Source organism: Melanotaenia boesemani, chromosome 17 (genome assembly GCF_017639745.1).
Source record: "Melanotaenia boesemani isolate fMelBoe1 chromosome 17, fMelBoe1.pri, whole genome shotgun sequence".
Classification (NCBI taxonomy): domain Eukaryota; kingdom Metazoa; phylum Chordata; class Actinopteri; order Atheriniformes; family Melanotaeniidae; genus Melanotaenia; species Melanotaenia boesemani.
In genome coordinates, this window is record NC_055698.1 from 18,588,629 (window position 1) to 18,603,540 (window position 14,912).

The window sequence follows — 14,912 nt, forward strand, 5'->3', positions numbered from 1 at the left end:
GCTGTTAGTAAAACATATATTCTTTGTTTCTGAGCCATTAAATGTAAAATCCCTTCATCTGTTGCCACAAAACCAAGAATTCACCGCACTCTGAGCAAGCTGATTGATATGGATTCTCCTATTTAAAAGCTGTTGGTCTGTACCAAGGTTTTTGAGAAAAAGACAAACAAATAATGCTTTTTGAATTGTTTCAGAAAAAATGTTACTCCAAACTGAAACTTAGACACTGTAACACTGAAATACCTAATTCTCAAGAAAAATAGAGGCACACACATCATGCAGTGAAAAAAGCTTGTAATTTTCTTTCACTTCACATTTAACTTGTCAAGGTAACTTTCACAATCAGTGTTGTGAAGGAGTTTTCTGACTGAGAAAATTAGTTTTCTTTCTTCTGGAAAAATGACTGTGGAAATAATCAGGTTTTTTCTTCTTCTTCTTTTTTATATATAAAAAGAGTGTTTAATAAGCACTGCTGATGTTAACAGAAAAAAAAGATCACCAGCCAATGTAATTTTCATAAGAATAGAACTGGGTTGAATAAATATTGGATGCCTAAAAGATTTGTCTAAATAAAAGCTATATTTCAGTGGGTGATAGCATGAATTTAAAAATCATCTGAAATGTATCCTGATGAAGAAGCTGCACGTCCCTTGTAACATGTTTGATAAGCTGGCTTTTGACTCAAAAAATGTTCCCATTCAGTGTAATTTGGTTGTTAAAAGCTCCCAGAGGAGTGAAATCACACGGTTGTTTAAGCAACAGTTGGTCTTTTCCGCTAAACAAGCAGCACAGTCAGATGTCTGCGTTTTTGTTGTCTTTGCTCGGGGAAGGATCACAGCAAACAAGATGTTGGAAGGAAAACTGTAGAAACAACATTTACCTTGATACGTGATGTGGAACCCTGGTTTGTTTTGCGAATAGTCGCTGTGGAAAAAAAAGCTGGTTTGATGGGTGGTGCTGAACAGAGGTTTAGGAATGATTGGGCCGCTGAACCGGTCAATCACTGAGCCCGTCTCCAGTGTTCCACTTCGGATCTCTAAGTAATCATGGATCGCTTCAGTGGAGAAGTTCAAAAACTGGAGATGAATCCCTGAGAGAGAAATAACATAACTTCTGACTAAAAAAATACAGGCATTAAAAGTGAGAGTGAGACCTGCAACGAAACCTTGAGTGCAAAAATTGCCTTCTCAAAAACAACAATGATAAACGATACAAACCCTAACCAATGAAACAAGTGCACAAACAACTCAATATGGAAAATATACGAGACACACAGATGAAACATACCAAAGCAAATGGAAGGAGAGTCTAACTCTGTTTTTACTCTGGTCAAATGTTGACCGATTCTTACCAAAGCCAACAGGTAGGTTGACTGTCCACGTGCAGTCTAATCCACTGGGATAGTTGCCGGGGTAACCAGGACTTAAAATCACTCCACTTACATCCGTCATGGACCCACCACACTGAGCTGAACACAGAAACACACACAAATGTAAAACAAAGAAAAGGAGACGATAGATAGATAGATAGATAGATAGATAGATAGATAGATAGATAGATAGATAGATAGATAGATAGATCTGACATTTTGCATAATTTTACATAAAATTTGAAATGTAAATAAGTGCATGATAAGCTTGCATCTTTTACTTTTCCTCAGTGCACGCACATGTGCTTGTATATTCTGCGTGTCTGCAGCTGAGTCTGACATTGCATCAGTTTAAAAGCCTAATCATGCTGGGCACAGAATACTAAGTAATCAGGTCATCAAATAACAGTAAATTGATCAAACAGCTTATTTTCAGGAAAGTCAGGGAAACAGCAGTGGGAACAGCATGCATAATTTCTGCTGCACTGTAGTTCTGCATGTTTTTCAGCACCACCGCGCTTGAATGCATGAGTGGTATGGCTGTGCACATGAGAGAGATGCACAAGACCCACCAAGACACAGCGGTACAGGGTAGTTCCATCTTCTGACTGGTCCAGGCATGCAGGTGATATGTGCATTACCCTGGAAGTGGAAAAACAACCAGTTTATATTCATGCAACATGAGATTAATTAGCACAGAGTAGCTTTAAATGCTTTTGTAAAAAGTTCTCAACAATCATGTATTATAATGACAAGAAATCTGTATGAACTGTGAGTGTGTTCATTAAATAAGGACAAGGAAAGCATTGCCACAAATGCATCATATACCAAACACACCACACCAGAGACATCCATTATGCACAAGTGGTGCAAACCATACCAGAATTAAATTTTTAGTTAAAAATCTAAGAGTTGTTTTTTCTTTAGACTCATTTCAGATAGTTTTTGCTTGTGCAGTCGAGGGATTAAACAAATGAATGTTGGCACATTAGAAAACAAGAGCAAGCTTTAATGATTCCACATACAAATCTGGCAGAGAAATCACTGTGTATGCCGTGTGTCTGGCATGAGATATCTGCAACACAAGTAGAACTGTTACCTGAAGAGAGTACCCTTGTTCACATGAAAACTGTACAACATCTCCCACCATGAATCTGTCTCCAAGTCTAATTCCAAAGTTTGGAGTTTGAGGCTCTGGACATGACTCCAGACCAATGGCTGAAAAAAAAAAGTTACAAAGATCTCAGTCACTGCTTTGCATATTTTTTATTAGCTGCAGATGAAGCTGTATGAACACTCACCTGTATATTCCAGGTGAAATCCAGCAGCTGAGACACTAATATCAGAGCTGAAGCTGAGATAGAGGTTGTTAGATGTACTATTCAGGAGAGGGGGGATAGTTGTGCCTGAGAGCAAGGAAAGAGAGCAAGAATGAGGATAAGGATTTTTTTTTATTTTCTTCTTACCAATGCTAAAAACAAACGATCTTATTTATAAGGAGCACAGGAAACAACAAAGGCCTCCTAAACCTACATTTTTTTCTTAGTGAAGAGTTCTTCAACTAGAGAGAAGGAAATTACTTTTATTTGAGGGATCTATTTCATTTGAAATCATTTTTCAAATTTTAGCTTGACCTACTTAGAAAGGCAAAGGGAAGTATAAAGTTTATATATAAAAAAAGGTACTGCCTTTTTGAAGCAAATCTGGCCTGCACAATAATGTTTTTGATGATTCACATGGTAATGGAATAGTAGCTTGGGTAATATATTAACTTATTATTTAAAAAAGGCCTCAGTTATTTCAGTGGCAGGTGTGTCATCAAAACATATGAAAGTTGAGTGATTCCTCTAAATGAATTAACGCTGAATTAGGTCAGTAAATGTTATTGGCTGCCTGTTGTGATGGGAATTCATAAGCAGGATTTCTAAGCATCTGTAGCCCCCTCTGCAGCTCGGTTTCACATCCTAGAGGAAATCTAATTCATTATTGTCAGGAAAGATGATTAATAATTAACTGCATTGATTTAACAATATCTGCTATTTGGGGATGTATGGCAGAATTAATCAAGAGCTGTGATTAACCTCAATGAAAGTTTTATCTCCTCCCTGCATGAATTCACTCATTAATGATTGTTACATGGAAACAGAATCATCTTCCTGTTATTTCATTTCTCATCACATGATCTCTTCTCCAGTTTGTCACAAAGATGTCTGCCTGTAGAGGCTCCCTATAGATTATTTAATACAACTAGGAGATACCCAGACGACGTAGCTTCCTTAAAAGCATTGTTACTATCCCAGAAGAGGGGTGAAAATGAGTTGCTGAAGCAGCGAAGCAGAAGCACTTCCACTGCAGTCAGTGTGGACATTCAGGCGAGCTACACTAATGGCACATTAATGTACAACACTGTTCTTGGTAGTCTGTCAAGTATACTTTTTGTTCCTGCAGGCAAAGGATGGAAGGAAAAATGTAGTTTTTTTTTTTTTTCCTCTTTATATATGAGTGAAAAATGGGCATAAAACTCAACGGCTGTATAATAGATAAATATACAGTATAGATTCATAACATCTAAGCTGATATCACTAATGTCTTTATAAACATGTGTTTCAGATTCAGATTTTTTCTGAGAGTTATGTTTTAAATGCTACATTATGATAAAATGTTCAAAGCTACAAAGAGAGGTTTGATGTTTAAACAATTCTGCTGTGGATAGACGCAAAACTGCACCTGAGAAATCTCTGTGAAATTTGATTTTGAGTAACTAGGCTTTACATTCGAGGTGATAAATCAATGTACAGTAATACTTGCAGTCAGGGTTTATACTTGCTATACAGTACCCAGATAGCAGACGTGTTTGGGCCAAATCTGGGATACTTTTGGCTCAGTTATGGCACTGGCAAGTGTTGCCAGCCTGGCTTGGATTATGGCAAGTCTTCTGTGGGCCACATGTGAACCAGATGCCACTTGTTGGCCTGGACATGGACTATGGCAAGTATTTTGTGGGCAGAAATGTTTTGCCAAAAAGGCAGAAGCCTGTCTTTTGCGGATTTTCTTGTGGGCCACGTGGTGGTCATGTGACTGAGTTTTGGGAGCCAAAATCACATTTAGTCAACAGCATAAGTCAAGGCCCGATTTGGGCCAAACAGTTTGTTTGGCCATACAGTTTTTGCTATCTGCGATAGCTTCTTGTAATATTCCAAGGTAAGGACTGAACATGCTGCATCTTGAATGAGTGAACAAAACAGAGCCTCACATTCATTTTCACTAAGGTTTACATTTGAAAGCATTAAAAAAAGGTTAAATATTGATAATTACTTTGCTTCACAGATCATCTTACAGGCTGATTAAATACTTAATTTTAGAAAAAGAATTAGCCTCTAAGAGGATCAGCTAGTCATGTGACAAATTTATCATAAGTCTTTCAAGGAATCGCGGATAAACAAACAGTTGTGTCACTGGGCTCCTGCTGGGAGACTCAGAAAGCAACCAGTTTAGCTCTAACCGCGCTCTAAACTCGAAATAGCTACAAAGCCAACAGCTCTTGTCGCTCACAACACTGGGACAAGCTGTGATGTCTTCAGCATCTTGTTTTAATCTCTTTCCTGCTTTGTAATTTTAGGTAAAAAGAGTTTGAAAGGGGCTCTGCCTCAAAAAGAGCCTTCTGATATATTCCACTCCAAGCCACCACTAACCTGTTTTGCATTTCTTGTTTATTTATTTTTATTTTATTTTTTGTTTTAACAGTACTTAGTGATGTTTCACTATCAAATTACTTTAGAAAAGCTCACATTTCAGTTCTAAAGGGCACACATTATTAAATTCTTACTGAAAGTAGCTTTGATGTTAGCTGCCAAGAATAGCAAATGTGTCAGACACCAAAAAATATCATAATTTTTTTTGTTTACCAGAGTAGCTGCCCAGTCTTGGAGCATGGTTGTCGGCACCATCGTAGAAATCCAAGGAGTCCCAGTTATGCTCTGTGGCAAAACTTACTACTTGTATCTGGATGGACAGACAGGAAAAGTAAAATGTGGGAAAGAAGAGAAATTATCATTAGCTAGGGCTTAACTGTTAACTGCTGTTTCATGGCAAGTGAAGCAATAAACAACACATTTTCTTCATCAAGATACAAATTAATTAAACACATTAGGTATATTAATGCAAACTGAAAAGAAATTGTGAAACTGTGCTGTTTCCAAAACAATTATTTGCTATTGTATAACATGAGAAGAAAAACTAAATATTATGAGGTGTCCGTCAAATATTCACAATTGGCTCTACTTTGTGTAAGAGGCATCTTTGCCTTTGTATTTGTCCGTGAAAGCAGTTTAGCTTACACACAATCATGCCTTATCTTTCATGATTAGATCCTATCTAGTTATCTCTGATGGCCCTTCTCTCAGAAACCATCCATCCATTCATCCTACTAATAATATCTTATCTTCCCTGAGATCCTGCCTGCTCAGCTTTTAAGCCAATGATACATAGGTCAACTGGGAAGCAGCGTGTGACAGTTACAACCTGTATTCCAGCCCCTTCAGGAACGGAGACCTTCCACACACAGTTCTGGTTGTTGTCATATGGCTCTGGGTAACCGGGCGACAGAATGGTCCCACGGCGAGAGGTCAATACACCCCCGCAGGGAACTGGGAGTAAGCACATTGAGCAAAAGAGAGGAGAAAAGAGAGAAAAGCAGAGGTTAAAACAACACTTTCTCTACAAGTTTGTTCCAGTCTTCCCTACTGCAGAGAAGGAGAGCAATGCTTGAACATAGCTGCTTTTCAGTTGTTCTGCACAATGCACAGTATGACTTAGCTTGGCTTCACGTTTATTATACCTATGCATGTTGGCAGGGTGTCATTCCATTGTGCTAGATTGTCCGGTACGCTCTCACAACGAATGGAGGTAGAGCCATGCAGCATGTAACCAGGGTTACACTCAAATTGTACCAAAGAGCCAACTGCAAAGTCATTGCCAAGGCGTTTCCCGAAGCGTGGCTCCGGGACTGAACTGCACTGGGTGGAGCTGGTCCGAGGAACAGCTGAAGATGAGAGGGAAGTACCAAAATCATTAAATTGTCTTAACAGCACCAAGGATTTTAAAATCTGCTGCCAGTGCTGCTTGCGAATGGATGAAAATAATGTATTAAAACTCAATGTGACATTTCTAGTGAGGCAATATAAAGACATTAATTCCACAGCATAAACAATGTGGAAACTTTTACAAAATTTAAATAGTTTTATGAGGTCAATCGATTTAAAGATGATGTCCAGTTTTGGAAAAGCTTAAGCTCTTTAACATCCAATAAAATGTTTTTACAGGTGAAGGCTACATTAATGTAGCAAAAATATATAATCAGTAAAAGAAAGAAAAAGATATAACCTTGGTAGACAAAATGAAATCCCTTAGCAGTTTCTGGTCCAACTGTGGTAAACTTTATCGTAATCTGGTTTCCTGAACTCAGAGGGAGGGATTCACCTGAAGAGTGAAGGAGGAAAGAGTCAAAATTAGGATTGAAATCCGAACGACTAAGCTATGGCTCTGGCTTAGTTTGTGTCTGTATTTATTTCTCTCCTTATTTAAAGCCAACCTTCCATTCTTACCAGAGTGGGAGCCAGACAGAGAAGAGAGTAGTGTGTTCTGTTGGGTTGGTCCATCATAGATCTCCACCACATCATTTAGAGATGTCTGGAACATCACAAACTGACCAAAGAGAACTGGAGACAAAAGATGGAGAAAAGCAGAAAAAGAGATGAGTGAACCACTACCGAATGGTGGCAAATTATTATTCCATGCCGCTGTCTGCGTCTGACCTTCCAATGATAAAATTAACCTGTAATAGCCAATTTAAATGTTATTAAGCGGCGGTGTCAACTTCTATTTGAAGCAAACTGTTGGCACAAAATTACATATCAACACACTTAACAGTCAAAACATCACCTTATCTTCATCATGCACTTGTCAGACCTCATCCCCCTTTCACCCACCCATCTTCAGTTACAGCGTATCAGTGATGTCAGTGAGTGTGAAATGCTAACGTCGGCAAAAATGTACTTACATTTAGAAACACATTTCTTTGTGGGGATATATATATATATATATATATATATATGTATACACATATATAGCCTTTTCAACTGTCAGAAAAAACTGAATAAAAGGTTAACTTGATCTCCTTGCATCTGGTCACATTGGTCCAGAATATGTTGCAGTTTCTCCATAAAGACTAGATTCCTTCCTTGGTTTTCTACAGAGAAGCAGCTTACTGTAGGTCTTAATGTGTAATTGCTCTGACATTCACAGCAATTTGTGCTGGAGTGTTGCTAACTACATCATTATTTCCACTTTCTTTATAAGGCTACATCTAAACACTGTTATTTAGCTACACAGACACATAGGAGGGTGCAGAATGGTGAAAATGTTACTTATAAACCAAGGACTGTGCCACTGTTATGTTTAGGTAAAGTGGACAAATTTACTTATCGCCCATTTTCTTCTAAGACTTGGCTGAAAAGGTAAGAATGATGGCAGCCAAACTGTTTTTAAAGCAACATGAACAGTTGCACATTTTCGAACTAGTAAAGATGTCCAGCAAGAAACTATTAATTACACACTGTAGATGTTATACAGATGCACCAATTTTGACTTTTGTCATTGTCAGATTGTGACATGTATTTTTGTTGTATGTATTTTTTATTCAGAGACTCATTCAAAGACTGATCCATGATAGCACACTTATTTATCACATTTTCATCATAAACAAAGATTGCTATCACTACTATGCTGTTAAGAGACCTCTATTTTTAAGAAGCATGACTTACCGAAAATAGCAAAAGAAAAAAAAAAAAGAAAAAAAAGAAAGAAATTAAACTAACTTAGAGTTTTAAGGGTTAAAGTTTAAAAAAAAAACTATAGTTATAATATAAACACACCATAGAAACAAAAAAATGTATTTTATGAAAATTTGCATTTATGTGAGACTCTATCCCTGACTGCACACATATATCTCCTCTCCATCTCCTCCACCCACTCATTCTGGCCCCATGGGCTGAGTTGTAAAGGATTTAAAATGAACATTGCCAAGGATATATGGCTATAAGAAGGTCAGTGGCCACTTTGAACAAGGCTGCTTCTCTCATATTTCTTTTAAAGCCAAAGATCTTCTCTTAGCCTTCATGCAAAACCTTATTTCATTTTAAATTAATGACAAGCAATATCATGCAGAAATAAAAAAAAAAAAAAAAAAAACCTGGAGTTTCAGTTGGCAGTTAATTATACCTGCAGAACTGAATGGGGATTGGACTATGAAATAAATAATCAAGAGAGTTTTACTCCAGAAGGTAAGTTGAAGTCCCAACCAACAACAACGACAAACAAAAACATTGTTAACATGGCCATGAAATCTCTTATGTGTTATAATACTTCTCATGAGTCATCAGCCACAAGTACAATAGCCCACTTACAGCCTCAGAACGGTGAGGGTAAGGGTCATACACCCCATACTCCACATTAAAGATTGGAGGAACCAATTCTGACTATTTGCAGGATGTCTCAGTACAAGCAATATCAAATGAAGCAAGTAATGAAATAAGGGACAAGTACAAGCTACGGGTATAAAACAGTGGTGGGCTAGCAGCCACTTAACATGGCTTAGTGAGAGGCACTGGCCTCTATAGCCACTTGGCTGAGCTAGCAGTCGCTGTTACTCCCCAATATGAGTCGCTAGTAGATGTACTGTAAGTTGCACAAGCACCACAGGGTGATGTATGATCTATAAAAGCCAGGTGTTAGACAAATGTTGGTATATAAGCTTCAGTCATCTCTGAAACAAAACTTAACCGTTTTTGCTGCACCAACTATTTGAAATGATTAACAGAGTATTAGCTAGCTGCTATTAGTGTGGACCCTAGCAAGCAGATGCTAGCTGCCAGGACTTTTGTTAGCTGAGTGTTAGTTGTTAGTTGGCATTTCTAATCTTGTGTGTGAGAAAGGGTACCTTTATTACATAGCAGCAACAATTACTTATGATAATGGACTACTAGCAAGCTGCAAGTAGCTAGAACCCTCTCCAGCAACTATGTACACCCAAGCAACCAGGTGCTATCTGACAGGATTCCATAGCCTGGGGCCTTTTTCATAAAACCACATGTAGGAAAGATCACTACAAATGCCGTATGGAGGGAACTCAGGAAATCTGGCAGTGTGTTTAATATTCACAACCCTTTTTTTCCCTAGCAAGCTAGGGTTTGTCACAGGCGGACAAAAACTTCCTGATTTATAAAAGACCGACATCCTGCACCTGTTTCCGTTCATAAATCACAATCAAGTGTAAAGTTGGCATGCTTTGCCCCACCTATACGGTGGCAATAAAAGGTCAGGTGAATGTCCCTGATAAATATTCATGATATAATTTCCATGATGGTTCAAGAGGAGAGAAGATCAAAGAAATGGAATTTTACACAAAGTGAGATCCTCATAGACCAGTAGGTTTCACCAGTACTAGAAAGGCTGAGAACTGGTAGCAGGTCACAGACATAGAATTTAAAAAAGTGGTCCAATGCAAAAATGGAGGCAAAAAAGTGCATCATTCTACACAGGAAGAGTGGGCAGGGATAATTGGGGAGTCCTGCCTGGCACATTCCTGAGAAACGAATGTGCCAGAGCCACGGGATGATGTAAATAATTTATAATTTTTTAGAATAGATTAAATGAACATGTACGAACACTACAGTTTACTTTATTGAGTATTAAATTATATTTATTAATAGTCCCTTGGTGTTCCAGATGGGTCAGTGGAAAAGGGTGAGCAGCCACAGGTGAGAGAACATCCTCTGTCACCTGCTTTTCGGCAGCTCTTACTGTTCACCTTATTATTTAGCTATGTAAATAGATTTCATATTAACATGTAAAATACTCTGCCAGAAGTATCATTATCAATTATGCCTTTTTATTCATTTTTACAAATAACTTAAATATATGATATGTGGCGTGAAAAGTAATGTTTTATTTAGCATAAATGTATCACATTCCACATTTTTTATTTGGTTTTATCCTGATGCCGTAGGCGTCACAGTTTCCTGTTTCTCCAGATTTTGTGTGTGCAGCAGGGTCAGCGTTAACATGGAGGTTCAGACATTCTCCCACCAGGTTTTCTTTGTAAATCCCAAAAAGTTGTCTAAAAGTGGGGAGCGCTGTACCATGTACATATGCCAGCTTTATAAATGAGGACCCAGGTCACTTGGCCGGCAACTCTGTTTTACTTCCACTTACTCTGAAACTTAATGTGCCATAAATTGCTCCTCTGGGACAAATAAAGTTTTTTTTTTTTTATTGGATTGAAGGCAAGGCAAGTTTATTTATTTGATATTTTATGTGCAAAACAACTTAGAGTGCTTTGCATAAAACATTAAAAGCATTACAGAAAATGCACAAGAAACATTAAGAATAGGAGAACTGCAAAGAGAGAGAGAGAGAGAGAGAGAGAAATCAGTCTCCAGTGTTAACCACAATCTCCTCGACTGTGCCTTCTACTGTTTAATCAAAACATTTGATGTTTCTTTTCCCCATCTGAATGGTGTGGACAGAAACCTGGAATTCCTTTTCTTCTGATATTTGAGTCCAGGCTCTGTAAATGATTTCATTCATGCACAAACTTAGAACAAATCACCATCACACCTAAGCAATCGTTAGCTTCATAATGCTTTAGTGACATATTTGAAGAAGGTGGCGGCCAAACCTTTGAAAAGTTTTCAGGGGATTATAACTGCTGGAGTGGGAGTTAAAGTTATCCACGTTGTATGTGGGGTATACTTTTGTGCAGTGTAAATGTAAAGTGTTGAGTGAACATAGTGTAAAGAATCTGCCCGTCTGGTTAAACTTTAATAAAAAGTGTTTACCATGTGTGCTGGTGTGTAGGAGTTCACAGCTGAAAAATATTGAACAGCACAGATTTCCAGCTGGAGGACAAATATACACCAATACTCACACAGATCCATAAACAACATATTACTGCATGCAGTAAAAAACGTAATATCACTGGAGAATTTCTCTCTCATACTGAGACAACAAAGCATGGCCAACAGTATTTACATTCTAACACCCACAGGGAGAAGTGATCACAGCAGTGCTGTCCCTCACTGTGTTTACCACATGGCTCATTGATGCCTCTACACTCCACTCACATACACCCAGGAGAGCCATGCAGTCATCTGGGTTTTAAACTGTCCAGCAAAGTTTGAATCAATCCACTAGACGTGTTATCAGATGATTGAAAATGTTTCAGTGTTCTATTTAAAAGGATTCTCAAGCTCTTGACATCAGACAGAGAAAACCTGGGCATCGATCCCTGTGGAGCTGCCATGCCTCCCAATGAGCTGCCTGAGTGGGCGTCCTCAGCCATGCCATCATCTAACAGAAGGTATAGCATCTCCAAAAGAGATATATGGCAAAGGTTTTCCTCCACCTGGTGTTTCAACTGCAGGAGCTATTAGCATAAATGGTGAAACATTACCAGCTATTTAATAATAACAAGCCCAGTGGATCAATTTAAACATCACTGTTTTTACAACATAGCTATCGCAACCTTGAGCCCATTTCCTTCAATTTGCTGTGAGATACAAGATAAATAAATGAATAAACATGTGTAAAGTGAAAACCTTGTTATTTTACACAAAAATGAGAGCTCTCCTGTTTTATATGAGAGATTTACGATGGTAAGGCCATTTTCTAATATAAAACAAAGGCTGGCCAAATGTTAACACATCCTTGTAGAAATTTCTTTAAGCTTATATCCCAAAAGTGAAAATGTAAAAATACTACAACCACATCTGTCTCAGTAAATGGTGTTATGTATTCACAACACATATTTAAATGTCAGAATGAACAATTACTGACTGTTAAATCTGAAGTCACACTCACTGTGAATTGATATTAATGGGAATTTGTACAAAGATAAAGCAACGTTCTGTTGAATTTGAACAGCCAATGAGCTAGATTTAAGCCTATAATAAGTTTAAAGGCCACAAGAATTGTCTATCAAGACTTAATATTAGTTTTGCTTGCACTAAAATAAGTGGACATTGTCTTAAATTCAACAATTCTTAGAAGTTTTGTGGACATTTAGTCTGAATATAATTTGACACTGATGTTAAATATTCCAGCAGATAACATTAATAGCTGTGATAATAAAATTGCATATAACTTCTTGACAGCAACCTTCTGACTAATCTCTTTCCTCTGATGACCACACTCATAGCACAGGCTCACTTAATATGAAGAATCCCCTGCAATATTCATATCACTCATAAAGTGTCATTTAAGTCTGGCTCAAGGACCAATGATCAAATGTGCCCAGATTAAAAACAGTCTCATCTTTAAATGTCACTTCAATTATGAAACCCTGACCTGGAATCAAATGAATAGCAAGTAAGTGTCTTTTCATCACATGTAATATCACAGCTAGTTTCTCAGCATGCCTTAAAAAGCCCTCCATAGGCGTCCTTTAGGGGCTGCAGAGCATCCCCATTAAAAACCAGGCATGTTTTAATGTCAGTTTGTTTCATTCAGTAACAGTCAAAATAAGAACTCTTGTCAAGTAAAATGTTTGTCAAAGACTCAGGCTTTTTATGGAACCCTTTTTTTTAACATAGCACACTTGTAATTACATTAAATATTCCAAAATAATTTTTGACATACATGCAAGTGCTGAATTCAGCTGCTCGTCTCATTTGAGATGTACTGTGTGTGGATGAACTTACCGAACTCTTTTGGTACAGATATAGAGTAGACGCAGGTCTGTCCGGAAGTATAGTTTCTGGGGAAGTTCGGAGATAAAACCGTTCCTTCTGATCCCGTAGACCGACTTCCACAGGGAGCTAGAAATGTGCACATGTTCACATAAACACGTCAAAAATCGGCATGCTTCAAGGTTTTACAATCACAGGAAATAATAGAAAGTTGACATTAAATTAACTTCAGAAGTATTTCAATGTGAACGGGTTATTTACTCAAATTTTTACCTTGACAACTCGGCAAAGCTCTGTTCCATCCTGGTCTGCCGTCATCCCCCATAAGGCAGAGTAGAGTAGAATAGCCCTAAAAAAAAACAATGAGATACACACACACACACACAATTCTACCCATCATATCACCATACAACTGACAAACAAAACACTTCAGAAATCCACCTAATCATTCCCCAATCCCACATCCAATCAGTTAAACATTTCTCCAGTTTTTTCATATTCCAGCTGTCGGTACCTGCAGTACATATCCTGCTTCACAGTAGAAGGTGACGGTGGAGCCCAGCTTATAATCTGATCCCAACCTGGTCCCATTCAGAACCACACCTGGGTCGAAACAGGATTCCCTCAGCTTGGCTGAGAAGGAGAAAAAGTCAGTTAAGGAGTTGGTGAGGCAAAGAAAAAGTGACAAGCACACATGAGTAATAAGGCAAATTAATAATAAGTAAGTCCCATACAATAATCACACAAGGCAGGCGTAGCATTGGCCTTTCTAACAGTCTGTTTGACTTAGCCTCCCTTACCAAGATGGAGTAAGAAGGATAACTTCATCCCTCAGCTTTTGTGTGCTACATGACCCTCGTAAATTATGGCTCTATGTAAACTATGGCCTCCCCTTCTAAAAGATTACCAGCCACCCGCATCAACCTCAGGCTTAATGCCTGAGCCCACGCACATTCTTTATTGAAAGTGAATCCAACTCACACCTCATGACAGACATTTCAACACCCAAATCAACAGGGATTTTACAGTGAAGACAATCACTCTTTCATCTTGAAATTAGAACATTATATTATGTCATTATGTCTGCTTCTACATGGGCTCAGCTTGCAGTGGTAGCTTAATATGAAAAATGAAATATTTCTCAACACATTTAACACGCACCCCTGTCATGACAAGAGAAACATTCTGTCACGTTAACAGTGAAAACTTTAAAGAGTAATTTCCCATGCTGCTTTGTTTATGAAAAACAGATAAGACTAAAAAAGTCCCTGATGCAATCCCTTCAAGCAGACTGGATTAAAATGATTTTTCACCAACTGACAGTTACAAATTGGCAATAAAATCCGTCTCTCTTGGGATGTGTCTCTACTCTCTGTTTCTATACGACTGTCTTCAAAACAATTGCGAGTGTGTGAAATGTAGATGAATGCAATGCTTTCAAATAGTTCAACTACACACTGACATACAACATATCAGATGCTGAAACTGAGATTTATATACATGTATAAATCTTAGTTATAGACATATATATATATATAGATATATATAGATATATATCTATATATATCTATACATAGATATATTGAAAAAGATTTCATTATAAACTCTAAAAAGTTTAAATGGGGCCGTGCTTACCGCTCAGTTGCATCACCTCCTCTGTTAACAGTACTGTGAGATTTTGGCAACCCAGAGAACCAGCTGCTGTAGTTTAAAGGGTAAATAGGATCCCTGCGGTGTGCAAACTGTTTGTTACTTTTCTTCTTTTATCTTTGAAAGAGAAACGTTTTTTCATAAAATCC

At 37.9% G+C, this 14,912-nt stretch overlaps 1 protein-coding gene across 1 annotated transcript in view; it reads right to left on the reverse strand.

The window, feature by feature from the left end:
* The window catches only part of LOC121657225 (CUB and sushi domain-containing protein 3-like), a 364,605-nt gene that overhangs the window by 49,304 nt on the left and 300,389 nt on the right, over positions 1-14,912 (reverse strand). Inside the window, exons 31-43 of the mRNA XM_042012632.1 lie at positions 13,628-13,746; positions 13,387-13,462; positions 13,126-13,242; positions 6,973-7,086; positions 6,752-6,847; positions 6,207-6,410; positions 5,891-6,015; positions 5,275-5,371; positions 2,671-2,775; positions 2,469-2,587; positions 1,942-2,011; positions 1,352-1,468; positions 881-1,090 (exon numbers count right to left, since the gene is read on the reverse strand). Coding sequence (XP_041868566.1) covers positions 881-1,090; positions 1,352-1,468; positions 1,942-2,011; positions 2,469-2,587; positions 2,671-2,775; positions 5,275-5,371; positions 5,891-6,015; positions 6,207-6,410; positions 6,752-6,847; positions 6,973-7,086; positions 13,126-13,242; positions 13,387-13,462; positions 13,628-13,746 — 1,569 coding nt within the window. The remainder of the gene's footprint in view (positions 1-880; positions 1,091-1,351; positions 1,469-1,941; positions 2,012-2,468; positions 2,588-2,670; positions 2,776-5,274; positions 5,372-5,890; positions 6,016-6,206; positions 6,411-6,751; positions 6,848-6,972; positions 7,087-13,125; positions 13,243-13,386; positions 13,463-13,627; positions 13,747-14,912) is intronic.